The sequence below is a fragment of the Lygodium microphyllum genome, chromosome 12 (genome assembly GCF_053477565.2).
Source record: "Lygodium microphyllum isolate KBCC chromosome 12, Lygodium_microphyllum_v1.1.10, whole genome shotgun sequence".
NCBI lineage: Eukaryota > Viridiplantae > Streptophyta > Polypodiopsida > Schizaeales > Lygodiaceae > Lygodium > Lygodium microphyllum.
Window position 1 is genome coordinate 153,795,294 of NC_141146.1, and position 16,098 is coordinate 153,811,391.

Sequence of the window (16,098 nt, forward strand, 5' to 3'; positions counted from 1 at the left end):
GTATGAGCCAGGGAGTGTGTCATACTTTGTATGGACCTCGAAATGTAGCTGGTAGTCTCCAGATGTGATTAGCAGCAGCAAACACAGATCTGAAGAGTCTCGATTAGGCTGAACACGATTGGAGTAGCACAGAAGAGTGGGCAGCAGGCTGAAGACTATCGGGACAATGCAGGCAATTGCTAGAAATGTGGTAATATGCATAACTTTATGTATGGCAATATTGGCATGATACTTGAGGCACAAAATGGCACGTATGGCAATTCATTTGCATCCCCTGGTGGTTTTGGGGCTCAAGGAATGAGCATTGGTCATGCAAATGCTTCATATGGTGTTGGTCATTATGTAAATACAGCAAATGCACATTTTTTGCAGTAGCTAGTGTATGATAACTTGACTCCCAAAGGGGCAGCAGAGGACTATGATAAGGGTGGAAAAGTGGTAAAGTTTGAAGCCTTCAATGGGGCACAAGATAGGCTGCTTTTATTTAGCAATTTTAATGCCGGCTATTTGGGAGGCAACTTCATTGAATCCTCGAAGATTCAGAAGGTAATCACTTTCTTGAAGGGAAATGCATTGTAGCAATGGTCCATGCTCTTGATGCAAGGTAGAGCATCGTCAACATGGGTACAATTTAAGCAAATATTTGCTTTAAATTGGTTGACTAGTACATTTGAAGTGGATATGATGACAACTTGAAATAAGCTTGATGCAACACAATGCAAGAATTTGGAATAGTATAATAAGAAGTTTTAGTATGCTTTGTTGCCAGTGACTTCTTATTGTCCAGTTCTTCTTCACGAGCAAGTCGTAGAAATAGCTAGTACAACCAATGCATTGTTGCGTGGAAAGGATTCAAGTCTCCAAGACACGAATGGAAAATCGAATAAGAAGTTTTCAAGGGCTGAGAAAAGGGGTAGATCTGAAAATTAGGTTGAAAAGAGGTCAAAACACCAAGGGTTGGAAAACAGTTGCATAACGAAGGGAATCAAGGGCTGCAAATAAATGATTTGTTTATGAATTGGAGGGTCATATGGCTAAGGACTCTCCCAATAGGTAGCTAGCTGAAAAATTAGAAAATTAGAGAGATCCAAGGGAAAGAAGCCCAAAATATTAGTTGATTTGGTGCTGTTGGATGTTAGTGATTAGCCCAATGATGATGCTATTCAATTATGTAGGGCATGGCGCAAAATTAGAGATCAATATGTATTAATTTTCTTTGATAATTGGGCATGAGCCAACTTTATCTCCATAGACATGGCAACGTGTCTAGGTATCACCCATGAGAGAAGTTGGTATGGCATGCAAGGGCCATGCAGAGCCTGCCATACGGCTCATTGGAAAGCTTCACTTGCACATTCAAGGATATGTGGGTAGCAAATAATTTTTTATTGCATTGCTTGAGGGTTGTGATATCTTGCTAGGTATGCCTTGGTGTCATTGTGTGCATGCAGTTATTGATTCACATGCTAAAGTGGTCACTATTCAACACAAGGGAATTTGTCCCTATTGTATCGACTGCACCATTTCTAAAGTAATGAAAAATCACCTTTCAGCATACTTGGTTTTCACTAAGAATAAGGTTGATAACAAAAATATTGGGAACGTGTCTAAGTTAGAAAAGGATCACATATCATTTTTGAAGATATATGCTGATTGCTTTTCTTAGTTACTTCCGGGGCAGCTACTGCATGGAAGGCTGGAAGATCATGACATAGATCAAAATTTTGGAAGTAGCCATCCTAATAAGCTACCCTACAAAGTGTAGGCTAATAAGAGGAGATAATGAGTCAGGTGATTGAGCCCAGCTTATCTCCCTTTCATTCTTTGGTACTTTTGGTTCAGAAAAAAGATGGATTATGGCATATGTGCATTGACTATCATGCTTTGAATAGAATCATGATAAAGAGTTGGTTTCCGATGCCTTGGATCGATGATGTTATTGATAGATTGTAGGGGATAGCAAGGCATCTTTTGGGTTGTATGAGTTTCTTGCCATGCCTTCTAGACTTAGGAATACTCCTTCCACATTTTATCGGATGATGGATTACATCTTTTGGCCACATAACATGATTGTCTATTCAAAGAATGAGGCAGAGCAGAGGCAGCATTTGGACATTGTGTTCAATGAGTTACATAAGCACAAGGTGGTTATAAATGATAAGAAGAGTGAGTTTTTCGTGTATGAGATCCATCTCTTTTGGCACATTGTGTCAACTGATGGCATTTGTATGGATCTTGCAAAGGTTGAGGCAGTACACTCATGGCCATATTTGAAGAATGACGAGATCCATGTTTCTGCTTCTATGTTCCTATTATGGAAGGTATGTACTCAATTTTGCTGATTGCATCTTGAATGCATGATTTGTGGAAGAAGGGTGTGTCTTTGAAGTGGATAGCAATGAAAATTTCAGCATTTAAAAAGTGAAAAGAAAAGATGATCTTAGACCCTGTGCTTGTGTGCTTGATCTAAGGAGTCATTTGTTGTTTAGTGTGATGCATGTGAAAACAACATAGAGACTATTTTAATGCAGGGTGGCCGAGTTGTGGCTTATGATGCAAGATGGCTGAGTTGTGGCTTATTAGAGTTGTGCTCTCCATGGTGCAAAGAAAGGAATTTATAGGTTTATGCGAAATAGTTGCTTGTTGTAATTCATGCACTTTTAACTTGGAAACACTATCTCTTAGAGGCTGATTTTACAGCGCAAACAGACTATCAGACATTGGGCTTCTTTTTTATTTATACCAAGTTGTCTGAGAAGCATATGAGATGGGCCAACTTGTTATCTATGTTTCACTTTCAAATTGTGCACAGAGATGAAATACTTCTCTCTATTAGTAGGTTGTTAGATGTCTATTGTACTTGTGTAATACATAGCCAGGTATTCAGTTTGGGGTTTCTCAGTTGGCATGCTTCATGCACAGCCCTGGACTAAACATTATCTAGCAGTAAAATGTGTCTTTGAAGGCACATAATCATTGGGCCTCTTCTACCCTAGGGGTAGTTCTCTTTGCTTGCATGCTTTCACAGACAGTGATTGATCATTGGGCTAGTTGTTTTGATACGCAAGTGTCCACCAATGGTAATTGTTTCATGTTTGATGATTCATCCATCTCTTGGCTAAGCAAGAAGCAGTTTATAGTGGCTGCATTGAGCTATGAAACTGAATTTAGGGCAACATTTACAGCTACATTGGAATGTGTATGGCTCAAACACCTTTTGGTTGATCTCCATGTGGAACAGTAGTCATCCACTCCTATTTATACTAATAGTTAGAGTATCAGGGCAGTTGCAAGGAGCCCAATGTTTCATGCTTGCACTAAGCACATTGAGGTGCATTATCATTGTGTTTGAGAGAGGCTCCATACAGGGGAGATTGACCTAGTTTATGTCCCCACACATGAGAATTTGGTAGATGTATTTAGTAAAGCTTTTCTAGAGAAAAGTCTGAGGCCTTCCACATTACTAACAATTGGGGATTGATCTTCCATTCCCTTATATACGTTCATATCATTCACTTTTGGGGTGGTGTTACACTTGTTGTGTTCCTCCATTATTTTGGTGTGGGCAGTCCCTATTCCATGGGCAGCTTTTACCTTTGAGCTAGAGAAGGGTTTTTTTCCCCATGTGAACACCCACCTCGGGTGTGGTACTATCGTATCTTAGAGATTGTACTTTCATTCTCTGATTCGCACACTGCAGGATGTGATATTCCAGCAGTTTCTCCTCTCTTGCTATTGACTGTTCACTGTGAATCTGTGTTTGTGCATAGCTGAGCATTGCCCTAACAGTGTGTAATCTGCAGGGCAGTCCTAAATGCATTGCTTTTTAGCCTCCTCTATGGCACCAAATCTTGAGCATACGATCAAGCCTCTGTCAACTACCAACAAGTGCATGCAACCAGGCTTCTATGTGCGAATGGCCAAAAGAATATCGAACCCTTTCTTGGCATAATCTCCCATAGTCTCCTCCAGATTTGTAAGAAAGGGGAGGGAAATACCATGCCTAAGCCATTGTTGAGCAATTTGGTGAGATGTTGGGAAAATAAAGCATGTCTAGAGCCCTATCTGAGAAGGGCTCTCTCCAAACCCACTTCCTTGGAGTGGGATTCCCACTTGGGTCGTTATAAAGGCCTCCTCTAGTGTATTGTATGCCCAAAAACTCATTGCCTCCTATGCACAACAAACTTGGTCGGTTTGATATACTAGTATTAGTTGCAATATGCTGCCTCTCACAAGTTATATGTGAGAGTAAAAGTTATTAAGAATTTATTTTACTACTCAAGGAAAAAGCTCTAAGTTTGTGATTGGGGGGGGTTTGTTTCTAAGAGGGTATTTCTACTTTGGCTTTAGGGACGATGTTCTGTATCATATTGGGATTTGGCATAAATATTTGTTGCGTATCTCCTATGCAATCATGTAGATTGATAGATACTAGAATTAGGTTAGAGTTGGTGCTGAGAACCTAGTCATGGGCATTTGCACAAGGAAACACAAGAATCACTTGGTGGATTAATATTGGTTATGCGTCTTGGAAAGGATACAATGATGTTGAGCAAGCTTCATATAGATCAGGCTACACAATCATGCACTTCTTGTGGTGATGGATGTGCCAAAGGCCAATTTCTACTTTCAAGTGCTCCCATGTCTTAATGTAAAAAAGGTACAAATTTATCAATCAGCCTTGTATGTAATTGTTGATTTAGGATTCTTTCCAAGAGTTATGACCATTTGGGAGCAAGGTTGTTTCCATACGTAATACAAAGTGATCCATATGGTACAATCCGTACAACACTGTACTTAATGTATTCGTACAATTTAGTACAAAAGCACAGAGCCTTTTTTGCCACTCTCCCTGAAGCCTACTTTTTTTTTTTCCTTCTCTCTCTCTCCACCAAGCCTCTCTCTTTCCCCCTGGTAATAGATAATTTTATTAATTACGAAAAAAGTACAATGTTACATGATTACAAGATGCAAGATGGCTCTAGGCCATCTCCTTTTTTTTTTTTCCATAATGGATAATTATGATAATTACAAAAAAAGTACAAGATAACAAGGTTACAGAGTACAGGGTGGCTCTAGGCTATCGTATATGAACCAAGTACAATGGATTCAGCAAGTGTAGAAGGGCAAGAGTGCAAGAGGCACCACGTGACTAGATAGACAACACCGCGTGACTAGACAGACAAAAAGGATCAAGAGTGTTGATGGGATTTAGTAGTGTGGCTTGGGCCTTTGCTACCAATGTCCCCAACACACCATCTTCAAAGAAGTCTCCTAGCACTGTGAAAGGATTGAGCCTTTGATGTTCAGCCGTGAGGAGGAAAGCCCATCTGCAAGCCCATTTGCAAAGTAGGAAGTAGAACTTGGGTACTTGTGATCCCGTAGTGTGATTACACGGCCAGTTGCATCAAAATGCCAACTTGGCTGGAGGGTCATGAGCATGGTATTGTGGCTGTTGTTGCTTGGGGGGTTGTAGATCCTTGGTGGCAGTAGGAACTTGAATAGTAGGCGCATAAGAAGACTTATCTCGGTGTTGTGAGCAAGTGTGAAGGGGGTCTTGCAATGGAGAAGGATTGGCAGGTACTATGGGCACAAGAGCCTCCTTCACTTTACCTTTATTCCTTCGAGCTTCTGTCCATCTTTGTGTCTTTGGGACAGATGGGGAACCACTATGGGGTGATCCACCAGGGTACTTTTTTGGTGTGGGCATTTTGCTACAAAGTGACCTAGTTGACCATAGGAGAAAGAGTGGCGAGCGAAAGTACCCTATTTGAGCTGAAACAAAAGAGGTACAACTAGTTAGGTCTCTTTCTGGCCGTGTCCCATAATATGCAGAGTCTATTTCTGTTGGCTGCATTCAGACTGGGGGGCACCAACATGTGACCCACTACAGCCATAGCATCCTTGAGGAAGAACAAGTAAAGTGCGTGGCAACGCTCAATTTCGACTCATATTGGATATGCCTGCTTTAGCAAACATTGGAAATCCACCATGGGGTGCCACAAAACAATGTGGATCAACTGTTTATCGAAGAAGAGGGGTGGTTGGGTAAGAAGAAAATCTCGTGCTGAAGGAGTACAGAGCACAACCTCATAGAAACCATGCAGACTAGCAAAAATCTCCTCTACATAATCAGCTTGAAGAAGAGATGTCAGCCGCTAATGGATTTGGGCGACGACAAGTATCCAGATGGTGAAGAAAAGAATGACACCTCGCTCATGGAAAGTAGAAAAGGAGCTAAGAATCTCCTGAGTATTCACCTGTGTATCCATCATCTCTTCCTCTGTGCAAGCAAGAATAGCTCGATGATTATGCTTGGCATACTCCTCCAACAGAGAATTGGCAAACTCAAGCAATTGTTCCCAATTTGGTTCTTGCAAGCCAATTGGGCGGAGAATCACTTGGATCAGAAGCCTAAGGGGCAGCAGGAAATTGTTCATGGAGATTCTTGCTGCATTTTGACAGATGACTGAAACTTAGGAGAGATCAGGGCCATCTCGTCGGTATAGGGCACCATATCTTCTTCCACTGCAACTTCTTCCAAATCCATGTCTAGACCCAAAGCATCAGTGGCATGGCCCATCTTAGTCATCTGCAGGCTTTCCAATGAAGCGTAGGAGCTTCAGCAGCTCATGCTATGTCTGATGCAGGCCCACACAGGCTGAGCTTGTGCACAGCAGGCACACGTGCAGCAGAGGTTGAGCTGCCACAACAGACGCTACACAGGCAGTCGCTGGAAGGGTCAGGTACAAGATGATGCCTGCCTGGCATTGTCTGGCTCAAGCGTTGCGTGGCAGGCGCTACAGAAGGCGCAGGCTGGAGGTAAGTAGTGCACAGGCACCCTAGGGCGACAGGGCATAAGGTTGACACACAGGGAGCAGGCTGGCACACAGGCACCCCAGGGCAACAGGGCAGAAGGCTGGCGCACAGGGAACAGGCTGGTGGACAGGGCAGGAACTGATGCACAGGGCAGAAGGCTAGCGGGGCACAGGACTGGCGTGCAGAAACCCTAGGACAGGTCCCGTCTTGCCATCGCAGCGTTCCCTCTCTAGGCCATTTCTCTCTATCTCTCTAGCCTCTCACACCCTCTTTTCTTTTTCTGTCAAGCCTCTTCCGCTCTCTCAAGCCGCTCACTCTCTCTCAAGCCTACACTTCTCTCTTATTTGTATGGTCATTAATGTATGGTGTATCCACTCCCATCTATGTACTTGTAAGCTGTAGGTAACAATAGCGCATGTTGCGCATGTGGCATGAGGTTTTTGTCTGTTATCCTCAAGTATTCATCTTATATATGCTTATAGCTTTGCTATTTTGACTTAAAAAGTTAAAACCTCTATTCTATAATCTTTAGTCCAAAATAATCAAGTGTTCATCTTATATACACTTATAGCATTGCTATTTTGACTTTAAACCTCTATTCTATAATCTTTAGTCCAAATTAATTAAGTTTTTTTTGTTTTTTTTGGTGCTAATATTGTACGTTACCTTATAAAATCTTAAGGTACCATTCAGTATTGTATTTTATCATACTGTGTGGCATCATACCTTTTGTATGTAACAACTATGTTGGGGAAGCTGACAGGTTCTTTGTACCAAAAAAATTTGCGAGTTTGTTAGATGTCAAGACTTGCACCCTTGATACATAATTTCTGAGGGATTTTTTGATTAGATCACGTCTTTTCGAATTTAATCATGCTGTTACTGGTCATAGAATGATCTTAAAGGGTATGCAAACTAAATGTAGCAATGAATGCTGTATGGTCTTGCATTAACAGCCTATGTTGTCTAATAAGAAGCTAAGTTGTATGTTGACTCTCTTGCAGAGTATTTCACAGCAGATTGAGAATCATATGAGAGACTATTCACGCATGCTTCGAAGGATGCAGCTCAATCGTTCTTCTGTTGATATTATTGGCATGGTAAAAACAATAACATCTCTCTGCTAGTGGGAAATTCAATTTGATGAATCAGCTTTAAACTTCCCAGACTTTTGCAGGCAGTGCAAAGCAACATTGAACAAATTGATTCTTTTCCAGAAAATAGTGCCACTGTGGCGACACAAGACCTTAGAAAGGTATCATTTGGGTTCTATAGTGTGAGATTTGCTGAACTGTTTGTCATTCCTGTGCAATTGTTAATGCGACTGCTGAAAATTGTTACTGATTGGTTGCAACGTATTTGACATGTTTGTGCTAAACAAATCAAAATATGGATCAGGGGAAACTCAACTTTTTTCACCATTGGCTTAAGCTACAATGTGGTTTCTGATTACTGAACAGAAGATTAAGGCAAAAATTGCTATTATGCCAGTGCTTTCAGATTCATGTCTTCTTTGATTTTGTTGGAGCTGTTCACATAATGCAAGTGCTTTATAGACACAGGCTATTTTTGAACCATTTCAATGTGTAGATTGAAACCATTTCATTGTGGAAACATGCTAGTTTGACTGGATGTAGACAAGGAGGTTAGAGGGAGGGGATGATTAAGAGAGATGTTGGCACAACTTCATGCATAGAACGTCCTATTTCCTTGTCTAGGAATTAGTCTGGTTTTCTGAGGAGCAATCATTAAAATACTTCATATGTGAGGAAAACTTTTGGAAAAATACTGTGATTGCAGCAATTTTCTTGGTAGTTGGTTGTAGACAGAATGTTGATGTCAAGCAACAAAAATCATTCCATGCATTAGATAGCAGCTGTGGTACATTAATGCCTAATTTTGCTCTTCATTAACAGCCCAAACAAGCTTAATTGGTATGCATGGCTTTTATTTGAATCTCCTATATAAGGGCACTCCTTTTTCATGAGTTGGCAACCTGTCTCTAAACTAACACAGCTGTGTGGTTCCCTCAAACAGGCTGCTGAGGAGTCATTCCCTCTGCTGCCACTTAGTGAAGTGCTGGCGACATCATTGCTGAACATTGCAACCAGTTGGCAGTCACCATCATCTGTGTTTTGCTGTGCACGTGTTCCATGCAGCTGCTGACAGCAGCTCCATCACTTTCCAGGCTGTGTTTCCTACCCTAGACAGGCTGCCCATCAGTCATGGTGTCATCTGCCTCTTATTGGAGCTCCCTATTTTCAAGATCTCTTGCATTGGAGAAGAGGGACTGGATAAGTACTTCTTTTTGAGCTATTGGGATTTCATTAGTGTAGGCTTCAGCTCAGCTTTCCAGGAGATCCTGGCATCAGAGGTCGTGCCAAAGAGACTTTTTGAGGGATTGATACACCTCATTCCCAAAGGAAGTGGAGATAGATTGGAGATCACTGACTCTCTAATTTGCTCCAGCACTCAGTCTTCAGCAAGCATTCAAGTTATTTACCAGTAAGGAGAGGAAATCTTAACAAGATTCTCAAGCACTTCAAGAAACAGTGTCCATTGACACTCATCTAGTGCTTTTAGCATTAATTTCAGTTAACACAATCAGCTTTGCCTCTAATCAAAATTGATTTTTTTTGCAACTCCAGCATCAAATCAAGGAGGGGAATACTTAGACTTGCATTAGATCTTGAAGATTCAAACTTCAAGGGTATCATAGTCACTAAATTGCCTAGTATCTCTTGATAGTAATCACCTAGTGATTCTTAGAACTTGTACTCAACTAAAACTAGAATTGTTTGGAGCTGATTTGCTGCTGATTTTGCAATCTCAAAATTGGCAAGGATCCTCCAACATCCCGATTCAATGGTGTTGGATTCCATACATGGCAAACTAAGATCAAATTGATCCTAATGAAGAAAGGCTTGTGGTCAATCACAAGTGGTCAAGAGAAGAAACCAAGGGAAGCTGCACTTTCAGTTGTATGGGATAAAAATGATGATAAGGCTCAAGCTATTATCAAGCTCAAACTTGATGATAGCTACAGTCATCATGTTGATGATTGTGAAACCTCTTACACGACATGGGATCGATTAGAAACCTTATTTGGAGCTCATTCCAAATCCTCAAAATATGGTTTATTAATTGAATTTTTTAGGCTTGACATGCAAAGTAATACCTCACTTGCAACTCATTTGAGTTATATGGAAAGCTTGTTGACACAACTTGCATGAATCAACTTGAAGATGGATGAAGACATTTGCATTGGAGTGTTTCTCAAAAGTCTTTCACCTGAGTTAGAAAATGTGTCTACCACATTAATCAACATGCCAAAGCCAAAACTTGTGGACATCAAAGCCTCTCTCCTGGAAGAGGAAAAGAAGATCAAGAACAAAGGAGAAACAAGCATCCCAAGAGGAGACCAACAACTCCTCTATGTGAGAGGGAAGAAGAGCGTAGTCTGTGACTTTTGTAAGAAACCTGGGCATATTGAGAAATTCTGCTATGCTAAGAAAAAGTCTCAAAGAGCATATCTTGCTACAGTTAAAGAAGATGAAGACAACATTGAAGAAGAAGGAGAAGATCATAGTGCAGACTGATTACTTTGCTTGGAACTGCCTATAAGATCCTTACAAAGGTGGTCAGTAGCTCCATAGATGCCAGATATCATCCACCCCACACAAACAGGATTTGTCCAAGAGCGCAACATCTTCGACAACATCTTCACTTTTTGGGAGTTCACAGCTTTGGCTTAATCTAGGAACCAGGACCTTAATGTGCTACTTCTCGACTTTGAGAAGGCGTATGAATGTGTCAATTGCCTTGACCAGGTGTTCATTGGATGCTCCAGACAGAGGATCAAAGTAGTCGCTCACTTCGAGAGGAAGTGGCACATTGACCCAGACGTAGCCACTTGTCTAGTTGATGGATGGAGATATTGCCCTTACCAAAGGAGACCTCTCCAGAGATTACAGTGGGATCTAGGAGGGTGGGTGTGGCGAGATCTGTTCCTTGATAGACCTTGCGATGTGCCCTTCTTTGGCTTCATTAGGAGGTTGGGGAGGAGAATGGATGGCTGAAACTTGCAAGACAAGGGATAGCCACTGGAGAGAGAGTTGATGGCCCAAACCTGCAAGACAAGGGATAAGACTGAATGGTGGAAAGCCTATCTATTTATAGATGAGTGGATCCTCTCAAATCAGGGTTTGGTTTATGGGACATAGAAACTCTCTGGGAACCGTCTCTTTTTACTGAAAGTTTCGATAATTAGATTTACAGGTTTTTGGGGTTTCCCATTCCAGAGTTTGAGGAATCACTAGATGTAGAGTTTGCAGATGACATCTATTTACGTGGATGGTGATGAGGAGAATTTTAGGGCCTTTGTAGCTACGATGGAGGTCTTCTGCAGAGCCTCAAGAGCTCTTATTAGCTGGCACAAATCCTATGGATTTTGGGTTGGCAATGCTTGGTAGGTAGTTTGGAAACCACATGAGAGTTTTACTTGGGTCCCATGTGGCACTTTTGTGAGATACTTGGGCTGCCATGTAGGCATTGATATTTCTTGCTTGCACCCTTGTTGCTGGGGGTTAAAGGCCGCCTGTGCCTAGCCATCTACATTTACTTGTATATTATATCTGCACACCTGTACATTGCAGGTGGTGGGCGCCCATCAGTGTCACTTTATTCTTTATTCTTTTAGTGACAATAGAATAAGGGAAGGCAAGTCACACATTGTTACTATTAGAGTTTCCACATGCAAGCCTCTGTCTCTTACTTGAACGTCCATAGCTCTTGCTCCCTTCTTGCTTCTGCTTGTGCTTTCATTGCTGCTCCACCTTTCAACTAGTATCAGAGTGGGTATCTGAGGAGCTTTTTCATCACTTGCTTCAGCTTGGGAAGAAGAGCTTCACTTCAAGCTTCCATGGTAGCCCATCCTTTATCCTTCCAAGGTACGTATTGAGTCTTAAGTTGGTCTCGACTTATTGAGGCTTGTTCCAGGGCTTCAGTGAGCTTCATTGAGCATTCATTAGTGGCAATTCAAGTCAAGAGCAGCGATAGAGAAGTTAGGAATAACCAACACATTTTGCATTGAATTTTCAGCCCTTGTTTCCTGCTTGGCAGCTCATACTTGATTCATTGTTTGCCTCTTGGGTGTTGCTTCTACTCTTTGGCAATCATTCCGGCATTGTTTGGCTTGTTCTTGAGCACTCTTTGAAGAGTTCTTGCTCAGCCATTCACTCCCAGTTTGGTACAGGTCTATTGTATACAACTGCATACAGTGAGTTTCATAATGCTTATGTAATGCTTTGGGGATACTATCTTGATGCCCGGATGTTATAGGGATGCTTTGAGATGCTATTTGGATTGAATACAGGTTGAGATTCCACAATCTTCTTGGCTGATCCAAAATCCCTTTGCTGTACCAATAATCAACAAACAAATTGGGCCAATTGCCCCTTGAATTTCACCCAAGACTTGCTCTAATGGAACCCCAATTGGTCAAATGCTGCCCCAAATTTACAATGGATGGGCTGGCATCTCGAATCCCTGACAATTCTACGAATCTCAAGTGCTGATTTTAGTGTACGATGCCTTTGATTGATGGCATGGGTCCCGAGGTGGCTGCTAAACCTTAATTTCTGCTGAAATTTAGTGTTCATAGCAGAATTTTCCTTGCTGTCCACCAAATTTGGTTGAGATCTTCTAAGAATTGACTAAAGAAGGTGAGAGAACGCCAGAGAGAGAAAATTCAGAGTTTCCAAGTGTGAAAACCCCTAGATCTGCCTGCAACCTGCCTTGATCAGCATTAAATGCTGTCGCTTGCTGCATGGAGCCTCTAGGATACTGTCACTAGCCCGAGATGACACTCAATCTGCTCTCGCTTGCTGTACATTGGCTCCTATCTGCTGTTCCCTGCTTGCAATGGCTGATTCCGTTGCAAAAATTGGACTAGCAACACACACATCTCTCCCCCTCAAGTTGAAAACCTGACTGAATGGCTCAAACCAGGCCCCAAAAACGTTTTCTTAGTTTGCGTGGGTATTATGTCAAGTTGTGGCCTTCTAAACCCAATTTTCAGCTTTATCCATCCATTAAATTAATTTTCAGAACTATTTAATTCTAAAAGTTAATTTAAGCACTTCTGATGTGCCCATTTGTGGCTAAGCCATTTGTAACTTGGAGTGCTCCCCAACCTTTGTTGACCCTTAGACTAGCATTAATCAATTAATAATGCCTAGTCCCTAGTATTACCATTGACACTTAATGGCCAAACAATTGTCCTAGGGTCCAATTTTTCACCAATTGATCACCAAAGCCTAGTTGGCATAACTTATCACAACTTTTACCTTTGACACCCTTTGCATCCTCGGGGTCCTTGGCCTGTGTTCATGAAATAACTGCCATGTACAACACGTGCTTAACTTAATCAAATGTCACTAGCAAGATTAAAGCATCTAAAAAATTTCACGTCCTCATGACATCCGAATGTACTTATCATGTATCTTGGTTGTCTAGATGTTATGATCATTATGTATTGAGCTTTGCTTGGCTCTTGGACATCCCAAATTCACTTCTAGTGGGAAACACTTTTCTTTGTAGAGTTTGGCTCTTTAAAGATAGTGGGAGTCTCTTGCTCATGTACATGCTCAATTGATATATGCATATATTGTTCTTGTAGATATTGACTCTTGTGAGTTGATTTTCTTTTGAGCATTTGGATATCTTGTACCTATCATTGTCAGTGGGTTGTAATCATCTATATATGTGACACTCTGTATGCTTTGACAGTTCTTGGTACTTGGTTGCTACATTGCTAGTTGCATTCTATATATCCCAGATTGCTACCCAGATATTTGTAGTAGTGGGAGCTTACTCCATTGGCCATTTTCCTATTGATGTATGGTCATTTATTGCAATTTTATGGACAGTAATGCTGAATACTGTTTATGAGCAGTTACTTTGAGTGCAGATGCCCTCCCCTTTGGCTCTATAATAAATGTTGAATACTGTTTATGGTCATTTACTTTGAGCCTAATGTTTGTGGACAGTTGTATACTTTTTTGTTTCCCTTTTGCCCTCCCTTTTGGCTCAATTTTGGGGTTGTTTTGCTATAATTGTAGTAGCCCATACTCTTGTACTTTGCAGTCGTTTGCAAAAATGATGGAAGATACTTCAAATGCATCAATTGATAGTGCTATTTTAATATTGAAAAGCTAGATGGTAACAACTTTCAATATTGCAAGATGCAAATATAGCAGGTATTGGTGTAGAAGAAACAGATTAGGCCATTGAAAGCCAAGGGCATAAAGCGAGAAAATTAGAATAGAGATGATTGAGATGAACTGGATGAGTTATGCAAGTCTACTATAATACTCTCTTTGTTTAAGCAAGAGTATTTCAATATTATTTCTATTGCTGGTGGTGCTTATGATTTATGGAAGGAGATATGTGATCTTTATGACAAGGAGAGTCGTGCATCTCAATTGTATTGGTTGAAGAAGCTTATGGATCTTTACATGAAGGAGGGCACCCCAATGTCTACTCATTTGAACGAGTTCCACTCTATTTTCAGCGAGCTTATCTCACAGGGCATTAAGTTTAAGGATAACATAAAGTCTTTGTTTTTTCTTGTCATGCTATCAGAGTTACGAAATACATTTCATGCTGCTATGAGTGCAAATCCTCTTGAGGGTGGTTTTAAATGCAATGATGTAGAGAGTGGTTTACTTATAGAAGAAGTAAACATGAGGAATATTGATGCAACTTACACTTCTCATGCACTTATAGTTAGAGGCAGAAGTTGTGAAAATGATAATAATAATTGTGGTAGAGACTCACAGCTCAATAGGGGCAAGTCTCAATCTTGTGGGCAATCCCATAGTAAGTCTCGTGGTTATAGGTTCTCTTTGATATATCATTATTGTGGGTAGTAAGGACACATGAGGCCGTAGTGCCATAAAATGCGCAATGATAGGGGTAGTGAGAAAGGCAAGGTGAAAGTGAAGGAAAATGCAAAGTCCACTAAGATTGTGCCAAGTCTAGTGTGAAGATAGAGGAGATAAATGCATTGGAATATAATTTGGATGATTATATTTTTGCTACTTCATCACTTGATGCTACTCAGCTGATCGATGCTTCTTACTCTCAGTATTAGCTTCTTGACTCCGGGGCTTTCTTTCATGTTACCTCGCATTGTCATTCGTTTCATAGCTACTATATTGTTATGGGTTTTCTATTAGACTAGAAGATGCCACTGCATTGGATATCATTGACATAGGTGATGTTAGATTGCACTTTTGTGCTTCATGATATATGTCATCTCCCGGCTTTGACTAAATGCCTTATATCAATTGGACAGTTGGATGATGACATGTACCATGTATCTTTTGGTGATTCTTCATGGAAGATGATCTATGGCAATCTTGTCTTTGCTAGAGGTGCCAAGGTTAGCAGACTCTATGCTTTGCTTGTTTTTGGGTTTGTCAACCATATTTTGGCTGTGATTAATCTTCCACATGTATCTTTATGGCATCATCACCTTGGGTCATGTTAGTCCTTGGGTGGTGCGAAGTACTTTGTTATGTTCATAGATGATTATTTGGATAAGGTTTGGGCCTATTCTATTAAACAAAAATCGGATATTTTGCCTACGTTTCAGCGCTTTTTTACCATGGTCGAGAACTTGTTTGGGTATAGGCTGAATTGCCTACGATCTGACAGTGAGGGTGAATATGTCTCTAAGGCTTTTGAGCAGCTTTGTGATGACGGGGGTATTCAGCGTTAATTGACTGTCCCTTACACTCCACCCTAGAATTGTGTTACAGAGCTCATTAATAGGTGTATTCAGAAAAGAATCCATAGTATGTTTAGTCAAGGAAGCTTACCGCAACACTTTTAGACTGAAGCAATTACTATTGCTAGGCCTTTCATCAATAGATCCCTATGTACTACTCTTGGTGGTAAGAGTTATAGAGGAGGTATGGTCTAGTAAACCTCCCTCATATGCACACTCGTGAGTCGTTAGGTGTGAGGCTTTTTCCCATATTTCCAAAGACAAGCACAATAAGTTGGATCCAAAGTCTGTCAAATGCATTTTTCTTGGATATGGTGATGTAGGTGAAATGTGCTATCGTCTTTGGGATCCACAAGCTCAGAAGGTTATACGCAATCATAATATTATTTTTCATGAGAAAAAGATACATATGAGAACAGAGGTGATTGATGTACGCAAGGTGATCTTTCAAGAGGAGCCTCTTCTTATAGTACAGCTAGCCCTAG

General features: G+C 40.9%; 1 protein-coding gene across 2 annotated transcripts in view; it reads left to right on the forward strand.

The window, feature by feature from the left end:
• Positions 1 to 16,098, forward strand: part of LOC148028465 (uncharacterized) — a 120,013-nt gene that overhangs the window by 81,917 nt on the left and 21,998 nt on the right. For both annotated transcript variants that reach the window (XM_087690277.1, XM_087690276.1), the window contains exons 11-12: positions 7,824 to 7,919; positions 7,997 to 8,074. In XM_087690277.1, the coding sequence (XP_087546403.1) occupies positions 7,824 to 7,919; positions 7,997 to 8,074 (174 nt within the window). The remainder of the gene's footprint in view (positions 1 to 7,823; positions 7,920 to 7,996; positions 8,075 to 16,098) is intronic.